This window comes from Haplochromis burtoni, unplaced genomic scaffold (assembly GCF_018398535.1).
Source record: "Haplochromis burtoni strain Fernald_Lab_line unplaced genomic scaffold, NCSU_Asbu1 Contig_206, whole genome shotgun sequence".
Classification (NCBI taxonomy): domain Eukaryota; kingdom Metazoa; phylum Chordata; class Actinopteri; order Cichliformes; family Cichlidae; genus Haplochromis; species Haplochromis burtoni.
Window position 1 is genome coordinate 161575 of NW_024582567.1, and position 23401 is coordinate 184975.

Consider the following 23401-nt stretch of genomic DNA (forward strand, 5'->3'; position numbering starts at 1 on the left):
TACGGGAAGTCAACTTTTATCAATTTGTGAAACGTAATTAATGATAGGCACTGAGTGTCACAAGACAAATGTTCCGATTTTTTTTATTTTACTTGTTCTTATCATGCATGATATCCAATTAACTAAAAAAAGCTTCTTACACCCAGAGGTAGTGAGGCACTGGGGGAGCTCAGTAATGGCACTGTGATAGCACAGCTGGTTCTGGCTATTGATTCCTACTGAACACCTGCTATCTGCAGCAAAGTTAATCACCACCACTGATAACAGGTCCTGTTTGCTACAAAACACCCTCGGCTGGAGACAGAAGAAAACAGGATTCTGTGTGTATGTGTGTGTCTGTGTATTCATGTAATGAGAATGAGAGAAAGCACTTGTGTGCACTTCTCTTGCTAAATTTCCTAATTAGTCGCTTCAAAAAAATTCAAGGGCACATCAGGTGTTCGGGTGTTACTTGACATTTGGGTGGATTAAGTTAGAGGAGTTATTATTAAAAGGGAGGTGTCCAGCTCATGGCTGAGAGAAGCTGTTCACCAAAGATTCACAATTATGTGTTGCTGGCAAATTGTTCATGAGGACTGGTGAGTTGCTAGTTAATTAAAATCAAGTCAGTTAACTAGCAGCCACGGGGTTAGTGGATACATTGTATTCTCTAGATGACTGTGCCACACCTTTGAAGGGTTAAAGTAGTATAGTACAGTAATAAATGATTAATGATTATTATTAACAATGTTTAATAATCATATTTTTTAATTCATTTGAAAACCAGTTCATCAGCATGACCCAAACGGTTATGTTAAAGTTATAGCCGATTTATAAATATTATTGGAATTTATATCATGAAGTTTACAACACTTGGTTCAAAAAATTATAAGTAGGCCTTTGGGACCCATGGATGGTCCCGTGATTAAACCCTTAGAAAACCACAATAACATCTGACAATCATTTAAAAGGGAGTCGTATATTTTTAATTTAGTCACATATGTGCTGGTTCTCTCTTATCAGATGTGATACAGTACAACCACACAAACTAATGAAATCTAATCTAACAAATGTAATATTATGACTATGATTGGAAAACATTATGTCCTTTTTGCTAGCAGTATAGTAACTTTTTTAATGCTTTTTCAAAGTATTACAGCAGATTTTTAACAGCTTCCCAGACTCACTTGAAGGACACATGCATAGTTGGTCCATTATAGTGTCTACACTACAGTAACCCAGGGAGACTTCTGCCAAAAGCCAAAAGGTTTTCTTTGCCAGCTAGTAAGCTAGGAAGGTCTCTTTTGAGGCATGTTTAATATATGAATGCTAAGATTTTTATTATCTTTTTTTTACTATTTTCTAGGATGTGAATTTCAATATGTTGGATACAACGGAAGGTGGTCTTTTAAAAAGTGTGGAGCAGCTGCTTTCTGAGATCTTCATTCCCACACTGAGGAAGATGAACCACGGCTGGGGAGACGGGACAAGTCCTCAGACCCTGGTCGTCAAACAGGACTTCATATCTTCATTGGAAAGCTTTGTGTCTGTGTTGGTTGGAGCACAGGAGAGCCTTCAGGAAAAGGTAGGGGACAGACAATGTCACTAATAAAAGCACCATATTACCAAAAACTAAATTAAATATAAAATACATAGTAGGTTAGATTAACATAGATAAATAAACACAGTTTAAACATTACATACACTTACATTATAGTAGCAAATAAAGCAACACAGCACAACTTTGCTTTCAGGTTACCTTGAAAGAGTGCGACACCTTTGACTTGAAGGTACTGAAGGGCCCGTCGGACTACGTGGCAGCTGCCAGCAGCACAGAGACCATAGAGAAGATAGAGGCCTGCATGAAAGTCTGGATCAAACAAATAGAACAGGTGAGAAGAGACTCTCATCGTGTTTCTCCTCAAACTTGATACAGAAAAAGTATTCTCATTCATTTATTCCAAGTTTTCTGCCATTTAATTTGAATGTGCTTGTATCAGATGAAGGATAAACTGCAGGCCTGAAGTTTCAGCAGTGATATCGAATGTCTCTATTCTGCAGGTTTTAGCTGAGAGTGACCAGCTTAGAAAGGAGGCTGATGATCTTGGCCCTCGGGCCGAGCTGGAGCACTGGAAGAAACGGATGACTCGCTTCAACTACCTTCTGGACCAGCTGAAGAGCCCTGATGTCAAAGCTGCTCTGGGTGTGGTCTTGCTGGCTAAATCTAAGCTCATAAAGGTCAGATGTGACTGTCATATACTGCTGATTTTAAGTGGCTGTACCACATGCTCTCTTTCTTGGATATTGCTTCTCTCTCTTTTATTTCAGTGGTTTATTGTGAGATTATGTTTGGGGTTTTTTTTAAAACGGTGCACACCTTAATTAAGTAACGGTCTGTAATGGTCTAGTCATGGCGGGAACTGGATGCAAGGATCACAGATGGAGTTAATGAGGCCAAAGACAACGTCAAGTATCTCTACAGCTTGGAGAAGTTTTGCGACCCGCTCTACAACAGTGACCCTGTGAGAAAAGAATATTTTATCACACTCTGGTGCATTTTAAAAAATAAACCAAATCAACTGCATTCATGGTGAAGACAGTACAAATGTGCTGGATGTGTGTTATATTTGGATGTACAAAGAAATACAAGCAATAATTTCTGTTTCCTCCAAGGTATCAATGGTGGATGCAATCCCAGGTCTGATCAATGCCATCAGGATGATTCACAGTATTTCCCGCTACTACAACACATCTGAAAAGATTACATCACTTTTTGTAAAGGTATTGTGCAGATCAACAGACTTTTGTTATGATGAACAATGGGATCCTACATTTTTTTATAAATGATTGATACTGAAGCATTTTTAGGACACTTTTACATTAAGACAACAAAAAAGTACAAATTTATATGATGATTTATATGATTTATAGTTTCCATTTTTTTATCCTCATCTCCAGGTGACAAACCAGATGATCACAGCTTGTAAGGCCTATATCACTGATAATGGCACAAACTCAATATGGGACCAACCTCAGCAAATCATTATTGAGAAAATCAAAGCTGCCATTCGCCTAAACCAGGTAATGGATCATTTTTAAAGGAAAACAAAATGTGTTTTGTAGCAAAATGCACCTCTGTCAGTTTTTTATCAGTCAAAATGTGGTTCTGTATCATAATGTGTTTCCCAGGAATACCAGCGATGTTTCCACAGAACCAAGGAGAAGCTGGAGCAGACTCCTTCAGAAAGACAGTTTGACTTCAGCGAGATGTACATCTTTGGAAAGTTTGACACATTCCAGCGAAGACTGAACAAGATCCTCGAAATGTTCGCCACCATTTCCACCTACTCCGTTCTAAAGGACTCGAAGATAGAAGGGCTGGAGACGATGGCCACCAGGTTTCAAGTGAGTATACTGTGATATCAGACTGTTGTCAAATCCTGTTAATAAGACATGTGCAGGGAGGCATTGCATTAACTGATTAAATGTCACTGTCAGGCAGCTGTGTCTGTATTTCTCCTGGCATCTTCAGATGTTGAGTATGTTGTCATTATGGTAAATGGAAAGTTTCTCTGTATTGTCGAACAGAATTTCAGGCTGCACACTTACAATGCCAGTGGCAGGCTGCTGATTGTTTTCTGTGGTTTCCTGTTGCGCAAACAATAAATTTTTTTACATCATCAAACTGTGATGCTTAAGGTTTTAGTACATAATACTTTGAGAGTCTGTTGATGTGAACCATGTGTTTGTGTTCTTGCTTCTTGGGCTACACAGACTGCAGAAATGCAGGGAAAATGGGAGGTAATGTCTCACTGCAGTTTTCAACTTTTAGCATTTTTCTTGCAGACAGCATGCAGTGGTGGAATATTGTTGTGCAGTGTTTTGCCGTACATATGCCTTAATAACAAAATAGCTACTAATTGCATGGAGATTAAAACCAACTCCTTACTTTCTCTCTCTCTTTTTTTTTTTTGCATTATTAGGGCCATAGTAATACTTTTTAGACTCAGCCCTGTGATGACAAATGGTTAATACTATAAACTTGTATCCCAAACCTTTCGCCAGTTCATGGGGAGCTTCTGAGTTTTCTGTTTAGATTAATACTTTTTCACACAAGAAAAGTGTGTGCAATGGTGTTCATTTTAGTGTACAGGCAATTCATTCTCATGTTTCACTTGTAAAATATTTATCTAAAGTTTGTGAAACTTCCTGAATGAATAAAAACTTAACAAAATGTTTTACATGCATGCTCAAAGTAACCAAACTGAGCTAGAAGATGAGATTGCAAACTTTGTTTTGGTATAACTTGATAGTTAGCTTTGCAGAACATCCATAGCTTGCAGTAAGACACAGTTGCACTGTTACATTTCTACTAGACTAATACACTACAAGTTCCAAAACGTATGCATTTAATTATGCATTTAATAATAATACCTTCAGAAGAAAACAGAGCATTTTATTTAGAGCTAAAAATGTTTTCTAAAATGTGTGTTTGTGGATGTCTGGATATTTTTTTCTTAGGCTATTGTGTTAAACATGAAGAAAAAACATTACAGTTTTCTAGACCAGAGGAGAAGTGACTTTGATGTTGACTATGAGGAATTCTGCAAAAGCACTTCTGAACTCCACGTAAGTTAATTAGACAGTGCATTTGCCCTGTTTTGTGCAAATAAAGTTAATGCAAACTGACTAGACATCTGTTTTGTAATGCGGGTTAGCCAAGTTCATTTGCTGGTGATTAAGGATTCATTAGGTGGAGTTTCATTTAAAATTAATTTCATTGCGCTGTCGTTGTTGTGAATATTATTGTTGTCTGTGTTTTCCTTTCCAGAATCAACTGAAGAGTTTCATGGATAGCACCTTTGAAAAAATTGAAAATACAGAAAGGGCTCTAAATGTGCTGAAGACCTTTCAAAGGTATTTCATTGGTAACTAATTAGCATCATTCTGAAATATTTACCGCAATTTCCCTAATCTTGCCAATGCCACTTCATGTGACATACTGTTTCATTTAATCTCTGAACTTTTAAACTATTCTGCAATCAAAAAAAAAAAAAAAACTCAGAGTAGCTATTTCATTGAAATAAACACCGGGGTAAACTATAACTGTCATGGTCCAGAGTCTCTTTATGTTTTGTGTTTATTAATTTTTTTCGAGTTTTCTGTTTTTTGTTATTTTTCTTCAAGTGTTTAGGTGTTCTCTGCGCTCCCCTTGTGTTCATGTCATTTTACTTTGGCGGTCTCATTTCTGTGTCTCTAGCCTTGTCGCCCCTTAGTCTCGTCAAGTGTGATCAGTCCCAGCTGTGCTCTCCTCCTGTGTCCTCGTTATCCCTCAGTGTATTTTAGCCCTGTGTTTCTCTCTGTCAGCGTTCTGTCCTCCCGTCGTGTTGTGTGGGTTTCTCTTGTTGTGTCCCCTGAAATTGCCGTTCCTGTGTTTTGTTATTAGTCTCCCGTTTCTAGGTTTTGCTTTGATTTTTTAAGTGTCTTTTGTGGAAGTTGTGCCACTGCAATAAAGCAGTCTCCTTTAGTTCATTCCCTTATTTTGAGTTCTGCATTTGGGTCCTTCCTCCTGCCTGCCACAGCCGTTTCATGACAATAACAAGTGTGCTTTAATGTACAAGTAGGTTTGCTAGTAACAGGGTCCTTTGCACATTTTAGCTCAAAACATTTACCAGCATATCCAAACAAAATAGAGTCCTTGTCATTACTGGTGCTGGTACTGCTATGTGTTTATTGCTGTATTTAAATATTTTTATTGCTGCTGGGTTTGAGTTCTGCTGAACCACTTGTATCTTTGGTTTTCCCAAAAACAGACTGGGCATCCCAGATCTTGGGATTGATGAGAAGTATCAGCAAATTTTACAAAATTATGGCCGGGACGTTGAAATGGTTTTCCGCATCTACATGAAGCAGAAACTTGACCCCCCCATTGGCAGGGACTTGCCCCCAGTGGCCGGTCGGATCATGTGGGCTCGGCAGCTGTACAGCCGTATACAGGGACCCATGGATCTCTTTCAGCAGGTGATATTGCCTGACTTTCAGTTTAGGTTTGGCTGGTTCTAGCAGATTAATGATAAAATTGTTTAGCATTTCCCATACATGTAATGCATCATGTTTGTTTGTTTTGTTTATTACTCTAATTAGCATCCAGGAGTTCTTTCCACATCAGAGGCAAAAAGGATCATCAAGAACTTTAACCGTGTAGCAAGAGCGTTGTTGGAGTTTGAGATGATCTACCATCACAGCTGGATGAAAAAGGTTAACGAACTGTAAAATGTATAATACAAACAAGAAATCTGACAGAGGAGCATTTATATACAATATGTATCGTTAATTCCTTTATATAGTGTTGTGATTTCGTTTGCTGCATATATGTTAACACTTACATGTTTGAGATCATCAAACACATTTTAATACTAGACAAAGTTGATCAATTTAAAAAGGAGAAAGCTATCTAATTATATCTGGCACTGTGTAAACAAGTAATTTGGTGAAAATGATGGATGACTAAAAAGGACACCAAGGCTTCTCTCAGATGTGCCAAAAAACATCTTAATGCTCCCCGATATATTTTGTGGACTGATGAGAGTGACATCCAGCACAAAACTAATGCAGCATTTCATAAAAGCAATATCACACCAGCTCCTGAAGGACAATGTCTGGCCATCAGTTTGTGCCTTGAAGTGGCACAAACTGAAGTGTAATCGGGTTATGTAGCAGGACAACAGATATGGAAAAACACCAGGAAGTCCACCTATGAATGTCTCAACGTCTCAGGAGCTGCAGATGAAAACAAGCTAGCAGCTAAATCTGGTACAATGCATCCTTTCTCTACAGAGGTTCTGTTTTTTCTTGGTCACTGACAAATAAAGTGGAAATGACAAATAAATAAATAAACAAAATGAAGGGTTTGGAGTGGCCTGGTCAAAGTCTGGAGTTAAATCAGATTGAGGTGCTTTGCCATGACTTGTCCTTGAAAACCTTCTTGTGTGGCTGAATTAAAACAATTCTGCAAACAAGAAAGAGGCAAAGTTCTTCTACAGCGAGATAAAAGAATCATTGCAGTTCTTGCTGGAAAAAACTACATTTTGTCCATACTTGGGTTATCTTTGTCTAATATTAAAATGAGTTTGAGGATCTGAAACACAAACTGAATGAACATCTTTTCTCCCCTCTTATTCACACATTTTCCCCTGCATCTCTTCACATAAACCTCACTAAACACCTCAACGCAGATGGAGGATGCCAAAGTTGGCCTGCAAGCCTCTCTTCTGGTCAGATCTCCAGAAACTGGCGAGTTATTTGTGAACTTTGATCCAGAGATTCTGACGCAGATCAGAGAGGTGAACTGCATGACAAAGATGAATTTGGCAATCCCTCCCTTTGCTCTTCTACTGCTGCAAAAACAGGACGTCTTTAAGAAACACTACAATAGAATACAGGTGAGCATAGCACACAGTTGTAGCTAAAATTTCAAAAATGCATACAGTGAACAACCAAATGATCAAAGCTGCATGTAACTAGGAGTATAAAACATCCTGGAATTGTGTTTAAATTCCACACAGATTTTTAAAAATGACTAAAATCGACAAAAACCCATTTTATTGTCAACTGAAAAATTCAGTTCATCCCTTTTGTGTGATTACAAAAATGCACCAACATGCATCTATCTCATTTCAGCTGATGTTGAGCGAGAACACTAGAGTGCGTGCCAAGATTCAGAGTGTCTTTGAACAGCTGGCCATGCCACATGTAGCTAAGGTAAGTGGACCGACCCTCGGCTACCAAAACTAGCATTTGGGACATGGAATGTCACCTCTCTCACATGGAGAAGGAGCCTGAGTTAGTGTGTGAGTGTTGAGAGGTAGCGGCTAGATATAGTGGATGTGAATGGCTTGGGCTCTGGAACCAGTCTCCTGGAGATGCGCCCTTGGTGCGAGGTGGCCGGCTGGGATTGGGAATCCTAGAGTGATTGACCGAGCAGTAAAGGACAGTCAGGCACAGGTTAAAGTCCAAAAAAGTGTTCTTTATTTAACCCAAAAAATGAACTTGGGTAAATAATACAAAAATCAACATCTTGGGCAAGAGATCAAAGCAACTGAGCTTGACTCAAAGTTAGTTTTTGTCCCTACCCTCACCTGTGGTCATGAGCTTTGGGTAGTGGAGGAGGTGACTGGGGAGAGGGAGGTCTCAGCTTCTCTACTTAGGCTGCTGCCCCAAGACCCAGCCCCGGATAAGGGTAAGAAAATGGATGGATGGATGGATGGATGTGTCTGTGAAGGTTCTCAGTTATCGTAGTCTAAGGATGGATGGTTTCCCTCTGTTCTTTATCATGTCGATGTCAAATCCTTCATGTTGTGCGCGCTCCAGTTAGCTAAATTATGTTTGCCAGTGCTAGCTAATTAAGCTTTGTTTTGATTTTATATTTCTCTGCAAAGTCCTGCATTTCAGTCCAACCCAGCATCCCATGATCGAGCGTCATGTGATTACATAAAAGTTCAAAATAGGACATTTAAGAAAAGCATATCCCTGGTAACTCATTTTATTTGATTTCATTTGATTTTATGTTTTTATTTTCAGTTGTCTCTAGTAAGTCAGAAGAACACACAAAAAAATGTTAGATCCTTTTTTTATTGTTGCTTGGTTTCGTCATGAATCTTTTCTAAGCATTAAACTGGTGACAGGTATGAGACTGACTGTCACAGCAGGTTGCTTACAAAGTGCATCACCATCATCATACCATACATGACTTACTTGACAGGTGGATGAGGCTATACAACCGGGTTTGACCTCCCTCAACTGGACATCTCTGAACATTGACAAGTATCTCGACCGCATCGACAAAGCGTTGGGTAAGCAAAAAATGCAACGAGATCGATCCTGTACACGCTGACACGAGACATTCCTGCAACTCAGCACTGGCTGCGTGTGATTAATGGATTTATTGCATAGGTGGCTTTCTCACAAGTAACACTCATATATTCAATAGATTCTTTCTCTCTCTACACATTGCTTTTTTTTATACTGAATTGTCTGTTTATCACTGTTCTCTCCTTTGTTCAAACGCATAACAAGTTCCCCTTGATTTTTCCCTCGTTCCCTTATTTTTGGTGGGTTTGTGTCCCTCCCTTTCTCTTTTGTGTGGTTTTTTTTTTGTCTGTTTAGCTGATCTTGAGTTGCTGATGGACAGAGTGAATGACCTGGTGGAGTTTAGAATAGAAGCAGTACTGCAGGAGATGAGCATATCCAACCTGTGTGTCCTGCCAGAGGATGAGCCTGTGACCTGTGAGGAATTTGTTCAAACCACCAGGGTAAACAAAGACAAATAAAATAAAAGTATCCGCTGGGTTATTGTTGCTCTACTAAGTCTGTGTAACTATGCAGACATCTGAAAGATGCTATCAATATTTATTAAGTGGTTTTGGTAATTCTCACACATTTAAAATACTTTTTTCTGTATTTAAACATTATTTCTTATTCTAAAGATTAATTACATTGAACTGAACTGTATATCTGCATGTGTCTAGGACCTTTGCATAAGACAAGCCCAGAAAGTGAACATGAAGAGCTCACTGGTGGAGGAGGCAGCTAATGAACTGATCAACATGCTGCTAGAGTTTGACCACAATCAGAGAGAGGAGGTGGAGAAGTTTGAGGAAGAAAGCTGCACAGAGAGCAAGACCATAGACCACAATGACAGTGAAGGTATGCTGACAGTTTCCTTTCACGATCAAACACAATACAGTGTGATAATTATGATTCAATGCTGTAAGAGACAAGTTAAAAAAGGCAGTTCAAAGGTTTTTAAAGGAAAGGGGATTACCTTTTATAGGACCTTGTTGTTTTTACTTTTATTATAATGCTGATTTATTCAAGGTGAAGTGTTGCTGAAGGTGTTCATATTGACTGTAAACGTGTCACCTTCTTAGGTGATGACGAGCGTCTCTTCTCCAGAAACACGCTGCTACGTTCTGCTAGTGTTGGTCCTTCTTCTCCGTTGGTGAGGAGGAAGAAGAAGAGGGACTTGATGGAAGTGATGGAGCAGGAAGCCCAGGAGCTGCTGTCCTACTTCAACCACCGTAATGTGGATGCCTTGCTCAAAGTGACACGCAACACCCTTGAGATGTTGCGCAAGCGCATACATACGTCCTCGCTCATACACTTCTCTGGTGCGTCTTGTTTAATTGTTTGCTATATTTCTGTAAAGGCCTAAAATATTTAAAATAAGCTCATAAAATGTCTATTCCAATACTTTATGTGTGTTACCCTTCTCTCCCTCTGTAGCTGCAAGTGACCCAACCAGCCATGGCAAAAGCAGCGATCACCATGCAATCTTCAGAGTAAACATGACCCTTTCCATCCCTAACATTGTCATGGTTCCAGCTTTGGAGGAGGTTCAACAGGCTCTAAACCGCGCTGTAGAGTGTGTAGTCAGTGTCAGCAAAGGAGTCAGCCAGTGGAGCAAAGAAAGGATATCTAAGGTGAATAAAGGAAAAATCAATTTGTGACATTTAGCTTGATAACTGTAATAAACTGTTAGAACTGCTCTTTTTAAACTAATATTGTCGTGGTCCAGCAGTGTACTAAATAAACCCGGAGGTTTTACATTCCCCTTTCCAGAGACAAATGAATGAAAGGCGAATGGCGGCACTGAAACAAGACAGCTCTGAGAGCGAAACAGAGGACGGAGCAACAACATACAGAAGCTTGGCTGGTAATAGAGAACATTATCACTTTCACAGCTTAACCTCAGACCTTCAACAGCTCCCAACTGTGTCAGCTCACTCATTTTTAAAATTTTAAGATCTGCTGTTTTCAGCATACAATTACAACTCGATTTTACAGCTCAGCAGAGCAAGCAAATATCTGACCAGGGGCAGAAACACATAATATTGCTTGGGGAGGAAAATATTCAAGAATTTCATATTTAATGCAAATTAAATACATATTTAATTAGAAAGCGGCAGGGATAATCAATTTCCACTATGAAAAGCACATTTTACTTTTAGAAATTATATATACAGAGAGAGAAAAACTAAATGGAAGTAATTCCATTATTAACATGTTCTCTTGTAAAAAGACCTGTAACATATAATTATTTAAAAAGCCCAGAAGTTAATATTTGGAAGAATAATGTCCATCATTTCTGCTCAATGTGTTTTCTATGAAATTCTGTCATTTTCAGATGGCAGTACCTCAGACATGTCAGCTTCTGTGATCCAGGCCATCCCGTTCCAAGCCAGAAATTACTACAAGAGTGTGTCTGAGAACAAGGAAATAGCCAAGCTAATCTCTGTACTTAGCACCTCTATCACCTCCAGTAAAAAGGTACATGGCACTTAATTAAGCTATTTTTTATATGAAACTAATCCAAACTTAGCTGTCTTTTATTAAATCATGCCATACACTTTTTATATTTCTTTATCCCACATTTACAACAGATATTTTCATCTATATTTCTGTATATTTAATGAATATAAATGTCTTTTATTTTTCTATAAGTGCACTTCATTTCATATTCTCCTGTTGATATTAATGTGCAGGAAGTGGTGACCGCTCTACATCACTTTAGCCGTTACCATCACATCTGGAGGAAAGACCGTGAAGAGACCATGAGGAAGTACGTTGAAATGTATGGTTTCTATATAAATCTGCTTATCTGACATCGCACTAATGCTATTTTTGTTTGTGTTTTGAACAGATTTATCGAGGGGAGTCCCTTGTTATCGGAGTTTGAGAGCCAGATTCTTTTCTATCGAGATCTAGAGCTGGAAGTAAACTCTGAACCAGAGTATATTGCTGTAGGAGCCTTGGCGCTATTCACAGGTCTTATTAAGTTACAAATTTAAAACCGGCATGAATGAGATTTTTGAGATTTTCAGCAAGTTAAATGATGCTCTCTGCATGCTCATATTACTTCCTGCCAGCACCCTTAAAGATGTCCCTCTCTGCTGAAATCAAGAATTGGATGGTGGACTACGGACTTTACTGTAACAGGAAATGTCGCTCAGAGATGGAGCACATTTTTGCTTTTGTAGATGAAGCAGGAAAGAAACTGAATCGACAGATCAAAGACCTGGATGATATTCGTATTGCCATGGCTGCACTGAAGGAGATCAGAGAGCACCAGATATCTATTGATTTTCAAGTTGGGCCCATAGAGGTAAACCACAGCATCACATATTTATCGAAGCTCTTTTTATACACACAAATACACACAGTGGGAAAGAGACATTTTTAGCTGTTTGACTTTATGAGTCTGTACAAGAAGCTCAGAAAGAAATAATTACACATTTGCACATTCTAGTTTTTGTCAGGTGGAAGACTTAGTATCTTATTTTTCCTCACAGGAGTCCTATGCCATGCTCCATAAGTATGAACTATCAGTGGCTAAAGAGGAGGCTGAAAAAGTGGATACTCTGCGCTACACTTGGGAAAAGCTCTTGTCCCGGAGCACAGAGGTGCAGAACGAGCTGGTCGCCTTGCAGCCAAACTTCAGAGAAGAACTGGTCAGCAATGTGGAGACCTTTCTGGAAGACTGCCAACACTTTTATCAAGATTATGAAAAGGTAAAGTATCTATGGCTGTTTGCTCTGTTTCAATTAAACTTTTTATTTTAATTCAACAAATAAATGCTCAGTTAATTACAGTTAAGGTTAGTTTTAATAATAGCTACTAAAATGACACTTTTCCCTCTCTGTTTAAGGACGGTCCCATGGTTGTGGGACTTGCACCCCAAGATGCCAGTGACCGGCTGATCATGTTCCAGGTTGGTTAGTGATTAATTATTTTGTCTCTCTGTCAGTTAGTAAATATTTAGATCCTGCATTGACCTGATGCCTCAGAAAAGTAGTTACTTGAAACTGATGTTAAAAGAGCTATTATATTTTTATTATTATTATTACTATTATTATACTATTACAGTTTCTATTTCATGGTTAGCAAAAGACAGATTTTTTATTCTGTATAAATTATACTCAGATAATTGCAAATGTTTTACCTCAAATGTGTAATGTTTTAAAGTCCATCAGAGCGTAAGCTGTACCTAATCGTAGCTCTTCTCCTCTTCAGAATCGATTTGACAACCTGTTCAGGAAGTACATCACTTACACGGGAGGCGAAGAGCTCTTTGGACTTCCTGTTACCCAGCATCCTCAGCTATTGGAGATTAGGAAGCAACTGGCTCTGCTGCAGAAGTTGTACGGCCTTTACAACAATGTCATCGATACAGTTAATGGCTACTATGATATCCTCTGGGCTGACATCTGCATCGAGAAGATTAATAATGAGCTGCTCGACTTTCAGACGAGGTTTGACAATTTATTTGTTTGTTTTTTATTCAAGCAACTGTTGAACTCTTTTAACTGTAGATGTAGTAACATGAGCTTAAAATATGTTAATGAAGAAGGAGACGTTTTCAGGAAAGAAGCTGAACTGGAAACAAACAAAACTGACTATGTGAGAAAATAACCTTCTCATACTGTGTAATCAAGCCCTGTCATTACTGCAGGAATTGGTGACATCACAAAGAGAAAGGAAAAAAAGCAGAATTAAATTAAATGATTTTCAGTCCATCCATAAACATCACTCTTATTTTCAGGCATTAAAGAAAGTGCTTCCTCTCACTTGCTACAATATGGAAACTTGTTTCGAGATGTTATAATTTCGAAATACTAACCCAAAAGTTTTACATAACAACAAAAAAAGTGTTTTTTTTCCAGTGGCAGAAACAAAGCTTCCTGTTCTTCATCAACACTGCATTAATATTTCAGTCTCACAATGCAAAGCTAATCTTTGCCCTTTATGTGGTCACATTTGTCCAGCATGTGTCAAATGGACACTGAAGGGGAAAGAGGCTAATAGGCTACAGGCTAGTTTATTTTACCTAAAGAAATTAAGAACAAGTTTTAATATAGCTGGAAGGGATTACTTGACAATGAAAATCTAGATAAACATTAGAAGCAGTCAGAAGGAAAATATAGAGCTATAGTCAGAGCTGAAGAAGAGAGGATATTTGTTTCCTCTGGCAGAAACGTCAGCTATCTGTTGTGGAGGTGTTGATTTGGTTGAGTGAAGCTATGAACAGACACTGATGCATGAACTTTTGCTCTGTGCTAGTAAGGAAGGATACTCAACAAGTTGTCCAATCCAATGACTCTTGTAGCGTTAATACCAAACTTGAAGTGTGTTGTAACAAACAAAATGTCAACTATACATCTAATCTAGTTCATGTCAACTTTACTTGACTTCAGCAGAGCTAAAGTGTAGTTTAGAAAGAAGACAATAAATATGAGTTTGACTGTCACGTCCTGTGAACTACCAGGTGTCGAAAACTGCCTCGTGCTCTGAAAGAGTGGCAGGCCTTTCAGGATCTGAAGAAAACAATTGATGAATTCAGTGAGTGCTGCCCCCTGCTGGAACTCATGACTAACAAAGCAATGATGGCCCGGCACTGGAAGAGGATAACGGAGGTTAGTGAAACATGGCCACTGGTGTAGCACTGCAACTGAATGTTATTGACTGAAATCAAGTCATCACCAGAACCTAATGATAATGATAATAGCTGTAATTTGTCCTGTTTTGTATCCAGGTGACTGGCCATACCTTTGAGGTGGAAACTGATACATTCAAGCTGCGTAACATAATGGAGGCTCCTCTACTCAAGTATAAAGAAGAGATTGAGGTACAAACGAATCATTAGCTGCTAATTCAGGGTGTTTTCTTTTTTTATTTGATATAATAAATTCCAAATAAAATACAAGTTTGGAAAATTGTTTGGAGGAAATGAAAACATTTAAAAAGTTTAAAGAGTAATATATTGAATTAACTGATATAGGTGGTCCTGTTCAGTGCAAACACCAATCCTGTTTTTTCAGTGCATATGCATCTGTTTGCCATCAGCATTTTTATTGCTAACATTTAAAAACATTTGGGGGGCGGGATTCTTGTGCAGGATATCTGCATCAGTGCTGTGAAAGAGCGTGATATTGAACAAAAGCTGAAGCAAGTGATCGCTGAGTGGGACAACAAGACTTTTACATTTGCCAGTTTTAAGACCCGTGGGGAGTTGCTGCTGAGAGGAGACAGCACATCAGAGATCATTGCCAGCATGGAGGATAGCCTAATGATCTTGGGATCCCTTATGAGCAACCGGTACGGCAGTGTTGAGTGTCATTATCATTAGTGTCGGTAGTGATGATCTTCTTCCACAGCTGTGGGAAATCTAGACATTAGACGACCCACACACAGGTGTGCGTCCCTAAGTAAGGCGAACGTGAAGATTTACCTTCTTTTTCAGGTACAACACCCCATTTAAAGCCCAGATTCAGAAGTGGGTTCAGAATCTCTCCAACACCACTGATATTATCGAGCACTGGATGACTGTCCAGAACCTCTGGATCTATCTGGAGGCTGTGTTTGTGGGTGGAGATATCGCCAAACAGTTGCCTAAGGTGAACAACATTTCAGGATGCGATTCATATTGGTTATCAGGCTTAAACATGGACTCCAAATGCAGTTTAAAAGGCAATTTCAGTTTAAAAGGCAAACAAGTGAACTGAACTGAAATTACTCATTTGCAGTTACACAATTTACATAAAAAAATTCTATCTTTACATCATTATCAGATTTCTGGACAATATTCTGGATGTTTAGGTGCAGTAGTGCATTAATGTGCCAGGCGTTGAGTTTCTTTTATTTCCATTTTCAAAAATGATATTTCACAGTCTCTTGAGCAAAATAAATCACTGGTCCAGGCAATGTTTTCAGGCCACAGTGTTTTGACATTTAAAAGAAGAAGAAATAATAGTGAAATGTTGCCTTTGTAAGATTGTTTTACAAGCTTAATTCTAAAATCAGCGCCAAACAGCGTCCAAGCATTTAAAAGAAATAACTAAATACAAAATAAAATAATAAAACAGTCTGATCATGAGATAATTGACTAACTCAATCTTTTTAGGAAGCAAAGCGTTTCTCTAACATTGATAAGTCATGGGTGAAGATCATGATGCGAGCCCATGAAATGCCCAATGTGGTACAGTCATGCGTGGGGGATGAGACCATGGGACAGCTGCTTCCACATCTCCTCGAACAGCTGGAGATCTGTCAGAAGTCTCTAACAGGGTGAGTAGAAAAAACTTAAAACACCACCATGGCCCTTATTTTAGGTTCTAATGAACTTAACCACCAAAAGAAAGGTAGAAGATTTTAAACAATAATCAGTAGTGAGGGTAAGTGAAGTGACTGATATCCTTTTTTATGCTGTACAGTTAACTATCTGGTTTATTGTATTGTCTGTCAGATGATACTTTGTATTGATTTTTTTAAAATTATGTGGTCAAACAGTTATCTGGAGAAGAAGCGTCTGCTGTTTCCTCGTTTCTTCTTTGTCTCTGATCCTGCCCTGCTGGAGATCCTGGGCCAGGCCTCTGACTCCCACACCATCCAGGCCCACCTTCTCAATGTCTTTGACAATATCAAGTGTGTCCAGTTTCATGAAAAGGTGGATTATGTTCTTTTTTTGTTGTTTATCTTAAACACTTAACCTTCTGAAAAATATGTGATTGTAACATGAAAGTAATAAAATATAATAGCTGCTTTAATGTCAAATTGAATGAACTAATCAGAGTAATGTAGAATTTGAAAAATATACTTTTTATAAGAAAAATAACTTCATCATTGTAGTTATAATAATCGATCTAATCAGTGTTGCCTTTCACAGATATATGACCGCATTCTGGCCGTGTCATCACGCGAGGGAGAGACTGTGGAGCTGGATCGTCCCGTCACAGCTGAAGGGAACGTGGAGGTGTGGCTCAATGCTCTGCTGAAAGAATCCCAGAGGTCTTTGCACCTTGTGATCAGACAAGCTGCTCTGGCTATCCAGGACTCTGGCTTCCAGCTAATTGACTTCCTCAACTCCTTCCCTTCTCAAGTAAGTCATTGTCCAAATCCAGGAACTAATCCGCAAACGTTTTAAAACATTGATTCGACCACAACTGACTATCCTTGTGGAGCAAGGACGGCGCTGCTCAAAAACAGAAACCTGTGTAGCCTAAAGAGGCAATCTACTATGAACATTGTAATAAACTCCAAAACAAATTCTAAAGAAAGTTGGGATGCTCTATTTTAAAAAGTTAAAATAGTATGCAATGATTTGAAATCTTATAAACCCATATAATAAATCTAGCAAATGTTTAAAACTGAGAAAACTATTTTGAGATAAAATATTGGCTCATTTTGAATTTAATGACTACAACGACAGCCAACAAGAGTCTAGATAAATTAGTGGTAGTAAAAAAAACAGCTGGAACATTTTGCAACTAATTAGGATATCTGGCAACATCTCAGTAATATGAGTGGATATAAATAGAGCATGTTAGACGAAAGAATTGGGCTGAGTTTCACTAATCTGCAAAAAACGAAAATTGTAGAACAATTACAGAATGATGTTCTTTAGTGTAAAATTGCAAATATGAATTTCCCGTCATCTACGTTACGTGATATCAAAAGATTTCAAGTATCTGGAGAAATCTCTGTGTGCAAGGCTGAAAATCAATATCGGATGCCTGCGAGCTTCAGACCCTCAGGTAGCACTGCATTACAAACAGGCCTAATTCTGTCATGGAAATCACTGCATGGGCTCAGGAACACCTCCAGAAAATGAATGTGTGGGAGCACAGTTTGCTGTACAGGCTAAAGCTCTATGCTGCAAAGAAAAAGTCATGTTTGAACATGATCCAGAATCACCGTTATATTCTCTGGACCAGAGGTCATTTAACACTGACTGAGCCAAAGTGGAAAACTTTTTATACAACATGGAGACCACATCCTCACGCAATCTGTGTTTTTCTGCTCTCTCTCATGGTATGGGGGTGCATTAGTGCCTATGAAACTGGCAGCTTCCACATCTGGATAGATACCATCATTGCTGAAAAGTATCTAAATGTTTTAGAGCAAAATATGCTCCAATCCAGTCATGTCCCTGTCTTTTTCAGGGAACAACCTGCATATTTCAGCTAAATCGCATACTTTGTAGAAGGATACTCTGGGTTTTTAACTGCCTTTCATCAGTCCAGACTGTTCACCACCTGGAAACATCCTGTGTCAGAATAGAACTGGGCAATATTCCTTACCCACATACAGTTGCTGGTCTCCCCAGTTCCCAGATGTTTACTGACTGTTGTTAAAAGAAGAGGGAATGCTACACAGTGGTAAACATGGACCTGCACTAACTTTTTTGTGATGTGTTGCTTCCATCAGATTCAAAATGAACAAGTATGTTTTTTTTCTTAAAAGGGTGTGTTTTCTATAAGTATTTTTTATTGTTTCTATGTTCTGTTGTGACTAAAATATGGGTTATTGAGATTTGCAAATCATTGCGTTCTGTTTTTATTTATACTTTACTCAGCATCCCAACTTTTGGGAATTGGGGCTGTTATTTTCTCTGTAAATCTTGGGGTGTGGTACTAAACTGCTATAGTATTCCTTCATCAAAACAATAGTTAGATTTCTAAGGTCACCGGTACATTTGACCATTTTGATGTGTTTTGTTTTTTGCACATTAATGTAGGTGGGGTTACTGGGTATTCAGATGATTTGGACAAGGGACTCAGAAGAAGCTCTGACCAATGCCCGATACGATCGCCGCATCATGTCCAAAACCAACCAGTTCTTCCTGGATCTCCTTAACACCCTGATTGACATGACCACAAGAGACTTGGAGGCTGTGGAGAGGACCAAGTATGAGACCCTCATCACTATTCATGTCCACCAGAGGGACATATTTGATGAACTGGTGAGTATGTTGATCATTCAGTGAAAAGAGGCCAGAGACATCCGAGCTGGGATCAGTTAGACTGACGCTGAACTGTGCACATGAACGCTTTGCAATTTCTGTTCAAGATTAGAATCTCTGGCTCAAAATAGCAACCACTCTGTAAACTGTGTTTGATATTCAGACTCCCAAGGGCTGCCATGTCAGAATACAAAATGTTGTTTACTGCAGCGAGTAAATTCTGTCGAAAGTAGTCAGAGGGGTTTTAATGGCAGTCAAGTAATATTTAAAATCACGACTGTGTTTGAATCTCCACTTAAGGCAGAATAAGCATGTTGCTGAACCCCAAGGTTAATAGAAGCAGTTTGAAGAAACTTTATTTGGATGTGTTTTTTCAGTTCTTTCTAAAATCATTTGTATTTATTTAGCTCATACCATTAATTTGTCCTGCTCATGTTCCTTTGTCCTGTTTGTTTCTAAACACATTTTTGCCTCACCTTATTTCCTCTCCAATAATATATCACACTGCTACTTTTCTACCCCCACTGTATTTTTTCTCACACATATTCTGCTTTTTATCTCTTCTATTCATTACTATTCTAATTCATTTTGTACTTTTTCCCATTTGCATCATTTTAACTTGCTGGACTTTTCTCTTCCCTCCTCTCACTCTCCCCTATCCTTTACCTTCCTTTCTTCCCATTTCACTTCATGACCTCTTCGTTCATCCTCCACTTTCTTGCTTCTCTTCTCTTTCCACCCTTTTAATGTTACCCTCCTGTCACCGAAATCCCTCCTCACACATCCCGCCCTTCCACCTTTCTTCCCCTCTTTTATCCGGCTTTCATCTCTCTTTTCAAATAATCTTCTGAGTGGTGCCCTTCAATTTCTTATTCTTCACATGCCATCTCCCTTCTCCCTTCACTTCTGTTTCCATCCCCTTGTCTCCTTCTGCCCTCTCTTTCCCTCTTTCCCTGTCTCTTATCGCTACCCTTTCTCCACCTAGTGCCGGTTGCATGTCAAAAGCTCCAGTGACTTTGAATGGCTGAAGCAGTGCCGTTTCTACTTCAATGAGGACTCAGACAAGATGATCATCAACATTACAGATGTGGGCTTTGTCTACCAGAATGAATTCTTGGGGTGTACCGAAAGGCTTGTCATTACACCTTTGACGGACAGGTAAAGCAGACATACGTCAGTAAAATGTATCATAATGGCAAAAGTCATATGCACACACACTAATAAGATAATAAAGGAAAAAAACAGCAGTATAACTTTTCTTTTTTGCAGTTTAAACAAAGACAGTGTAACCTTGGAGTGACTGTACAGAAAACGTGACCCTGCCTTTGTAACTAAGTCAGAAATGCATGCTGCATCATGCATCAGTTATTTTAGGAACCCACTCTAGATTTATGCTGAAAACTTGACCGTGATTGTTCGTTGTAATGTCAACTTTCATGAAATGGATTAAACTTTCTGTGGTTGACTAATGACTGGATTTGTAAAGCAAAGAAAAAAAGACAACTCGGGGACTGTGAGGATGAGAAATTAGAAAGCAGGATGAAGCAGGATGAAGCAGGATGAAGCAGTCTTACACAGCGATCATCACATCTGTAACTAACAGGCGATATGAATGACAGAAAGAAAAGGAAAGAGGATCAGACAGAGTGAGGGAGACAGCAGTCCAACAACAAGAAGTGTCTTAGTAACAGACACAGAGGGTAAAATATGAGAAGAGACAAGGAGGGAAAAAAAGATGAGGAGAGACAAGGAGGAGATGTGAGAGGACAGCACTAGGGAGGGAGTTACCATCTAACATCAGACAGCAGCTCTCCAAAAAAGTGGCATGCTGGCCTTATGGCTAGAGGCGCCAAGACAGCTCTGCTTTTCCATCATTTTCTCATGCTGTCTTTCTTCTTTGTTTTGCTTGCTATCATTGTCCTACCTCCTCGCTGCCACCACATCACGTTAAAAAAGGGAAAGGTGCAAGTGGTCCTAAATTGTGGCAAAAAAGATGTTGGGATGAAAAAAGTAAATCTGGTTACGGAGTGGTCAGAATTAATCTGTATCTGCTGAAGGAGAGAAAATATGTCAGTATCCCAGCTTTACCATGATTTTTACCCCGAGGTCAGTCATTGTAATGAAGATGGAGACCAGTGACCAGAGGGCTAGGTCCTGTTGTCAGTCATCCTGATTGCTGATGTGTCCTTGAGCAAATCGCTGAATCCCCATCAGCTTCAGGGGCAGGGTTCTAAAGCTTAATCCTTGAACCTTGTGGAGAATGAGATCACGTTCATTTGTGGTCATTTTGAGTATGGATATTATTAGCTTATGAATTTATGAAATGATTCATGATTTATGAAATTAGATTGTTATTACGTTTGTGTGTCTACAATTGGACAGGTGTTACATCACTTTAGCCCAAGCTCTTGGTATGAGTATGGGTGGAGCACCTGCTGGTCCAGCTGGAACAGGTATGAAAATTAGTCACACAGTATCTATCTATTTTTTGGAAATTACATTGAATCAAAAAGAAAATGCAATATTTTATAGAAATGAAAACCTAGAACTGGTATGCAAACCTTATGATTTCGGAATGGGACAGACATGTTAAAAAGCTGTTCCAAGGTTTGCCAAGTGTTAAAGTAATTAAATTTAACCATTTTAAATATAGATAATTTACCCTTCTAGACTCTATACAACTCAGGTCATTTAAATGAAGAATCAAACAACACAGCTATCTCAGTCGGGAACGGCTTCATTACAGAGTTAGCTTTGATAGTTTCTATTATGAGATCATTTGTTGTCAGGTTTTCTATCAGCATACAAATGGTTGCATTTCAGTTTAGGCTGTGAAAATGTTGCCTTTTGTTATCAGGAAAGACCGAGACCATAAAAGACATGGGTCGCTGTTTGGGAAAGTACGTTGTGGTCTTCAACTGCTCTGACCAGATGGACTTCAGAGGCTTGGGGAGAATATTTAAAGGTGAGAATCACTAAGTAAAGTCATGCTATAAGTGTCATGATAGACTGTGTGGCAAGCAGGAAGTACGTACCAATTGCAGAACTCATGAGACAGAATCAACTTAAAGAAGCAGCGTTTATTGCTGGAACTATACATAAGGATTAAACTTCACAAAAAACAAACCAAAACCCCAAACTAGAAAACTCGAAACTAAACTAGACACTTGAATCTAAAAACTAAGAAACACAAACTAGGAAAACAAACCAGCACTGGGAACTAGAATTTCCTCAGGAATTTGGGAGGGGGGGGAACAGACAGCATGGTGAGGGTACAACACGACACAGAGCAAGGAAAACACAGGACTGGAGCAATCAGGGAATTGGAGACAGGAGGGAAACACAGCTGGGGGAGAAATCAAAGCTAACGAGACAAGGTGAAGCAAAACCAGACACACTGGAAGCACAACAGGCACAGAGACACAGACTTGACACTGAACATAGGGACACGGGAACAAGAACTAGAAATCACAGAGTAACAAACTAGAGAGCTAGAAATACTGAGACAGAAACCAAAACACTAACAGTGATAACCATGATGAACTCAAAGATCAAAAACACAACAAAACTCAAAACACTGGGTCAACGACCCAGGACCGTGACAATAAATATATACCCAGAAAGAAGTTTAAGGGTTTGAGTTATCAGGTTATAGACCTGTGTTTTTGTTTTTGTTTTGTTTTTTTGCTAATAAATCATAACAATACAGATAAAAAAAACAACAGTCACACAATATGTAATGTCAGATATCTTAGACAATTCTATTTGTTTGCAGCAGACAGACCGTAACTCTGTTTATGTGATTTACCAGGTCTGGCTCAGTCTGGTTCGTGGGGCTGTTTTGACGAGTTCAACCGCATCGACCTCCCAGTTCTTTCTGTGGCAGCCCAGCAGATCGCGATAGTTCTCACCTGCAAGAAGGAACGTCGCAAAAATTTTGTCTTCACAGATGGAGACAATGTGGACATGAACCCAGAGTTTGGCATCTTCCTTACCATGGTTAGTGATGGAAGTAGAACAAGACTGCTAATATCTATTTGACTGGTCAGAGGAGATATATAAAGGAGGCAGTTCTTAACATCAGTAATGACACCTTAGTTAACAGAATGAATATTGAAGTGTATGAACTGTATCTGTTTCAGATGGTGACTGGACATGCTGTGCATGCATGGACATCAATATTTACTCTTGGCTGTTAGATTTATCGCATAATGATTCCTTTTTTTTTAAAGCAAAATTTTTAATCTTGAAAAGTGAAATGAATCACAAATAACACTAAAATGGAATTGAACTCTAACATGTAATATTTTATAAGTCAGTTTTTGAATTAAACTTTGGGCTCTGCCTGCTATTTCATGTGATTTATTTCTTAGAGTAATAGTTAAATCGCTTTATCTCCTTGCCTCATTTGCTGTCCTGAGGCAAGTCATTAAACATAACAGTGGAATAATTCCTCCCTGTGGCGAGAGGGGTCAGAGATCATTTTCCTCTTTTTTATTCTGTGTGTGTGTGTGTGTGTGTGCGTACATTAGTATAGACAAGCTTTGTGAAACAGGCTGTGTCTGTAGGCTGTGTCTGCTGAAGTTGAAGGATAGCGTTTGTGATGAAGATGAACTACATTCCAGT

General features: G+C 38.9%; 1 protein-coding gene across 1 annotated transcript in view; it reads left to right on the top strand.

Moving 5' to 3' along the window:
- The window catches only part of dnah5 (dynein, axonemal, heavy chain 5), an 88430-nt gene that overhangs the window by 8672 nt on the left and 56357 nt on the right, over window positions 1-23401 (top strand). The window contains exons 5-42 of the mRNA XM_042226304.1: window positions 1346-1564; window positions 1734-1871; window positions 2041-2217; window positions 2388-2501; window positions 2653-2760; window positions 2938-3060; window positions 3169-3384; window positions 4501-4608; window positions 4811-4896; window positions 5793-6000; window positions 6124-6237; window positions 7215-7421; window positions 7660-7740; window positions 8741-8831; window positions 9145-9290; window positions 9507-9684; window positions 9909-10148; window positions 10264-10460; window positions 10600-10693; window positions 11165-11307; window positions 11523-11599; window positions 11681-11805; window positions 11907-12142; window positions 12330-12548; window positions 12686-12748; window positions 13051-13289; window positions 14303-14450; window positions 14570-14662; window positions 14933-15132; window positions 15278-15431; window positions 15938-16101; window positions 16324-16480; window positions 16700-16912; window positions 18551-18775; window positions 19761-19933; window positions 21158-21228; window positions 21633-21740; window positions 22587-22774. Coding sequence (XP_042082238.1) covers window positions 1346-1564; window positions 1734-1871; window positions 2041-2217; window positions 2388-2501; window positions 2653-2760; window positions 2938-3060; window positions 3169-3384; window positions 4501-4608; window positions 4811-4896; window positions 5793-6000; window positions 6124-6237; window positions 7215-7421; window positions 7660-7740; window positions 8741-8831; window positions 9145-9290; window positions 9507-9684; window positions 9909-10148; window positions 10264-10460; window positions 10600-10693; window positions 11165-11307; window positions 11523-11599; window positions 11681-11805; window positions 11907-12142; window positions 12330-12548; window positions 12686-12748; window positions 13051-13289; window positions 14303-14450; window positions 14570-14662; window positions 14933-15132; window positions 15278-15431; window positions 15938-16101; window positions 16324-16480; window positions 16700-16912; window positions 18551-18775; window positions 19761-19933; window positions 21158-21228; window positions 21633-21740; window positions 22587-22774 — 5841 coding nt within the window. The remainder of the gene's footprint in view (window positions 1-1345; window positions 1565-1733; window positions 1872-2040; window positions 2218-2387; window positions 2502-2652; window positions 2761-2937; window positions 3061-3168; window positions 3385-4500; window positions 4609-4810; window positions 4897-5792; window positions 6001-6123; window positions 6238-7214; window positions 7422-7659; window positions 7741-8740; window positions 8832-9144; window positions 9291-9506; window positions 9685-9908; window positions 10149-10263; window positions 10461-10599; window positions 10694-11164; window positions 11308-11522; window positions 11600-11680; window positions 11806-11906; window positions 12143-12329; window positions 12549-12685; window positions 12749-13050; window positions 13290-14302; window positions 14451-14569; window positions 14663-14932; window positions 15133-15277; window positions 15432-15937; window positions 16102-16323; window positions 16481-16699; window positions 16913-18550; window positions 18776-19760; window positions 19934-21157; window positions 21229-21632; window positions 21741-22586; window positions 22775-23401) is intronic.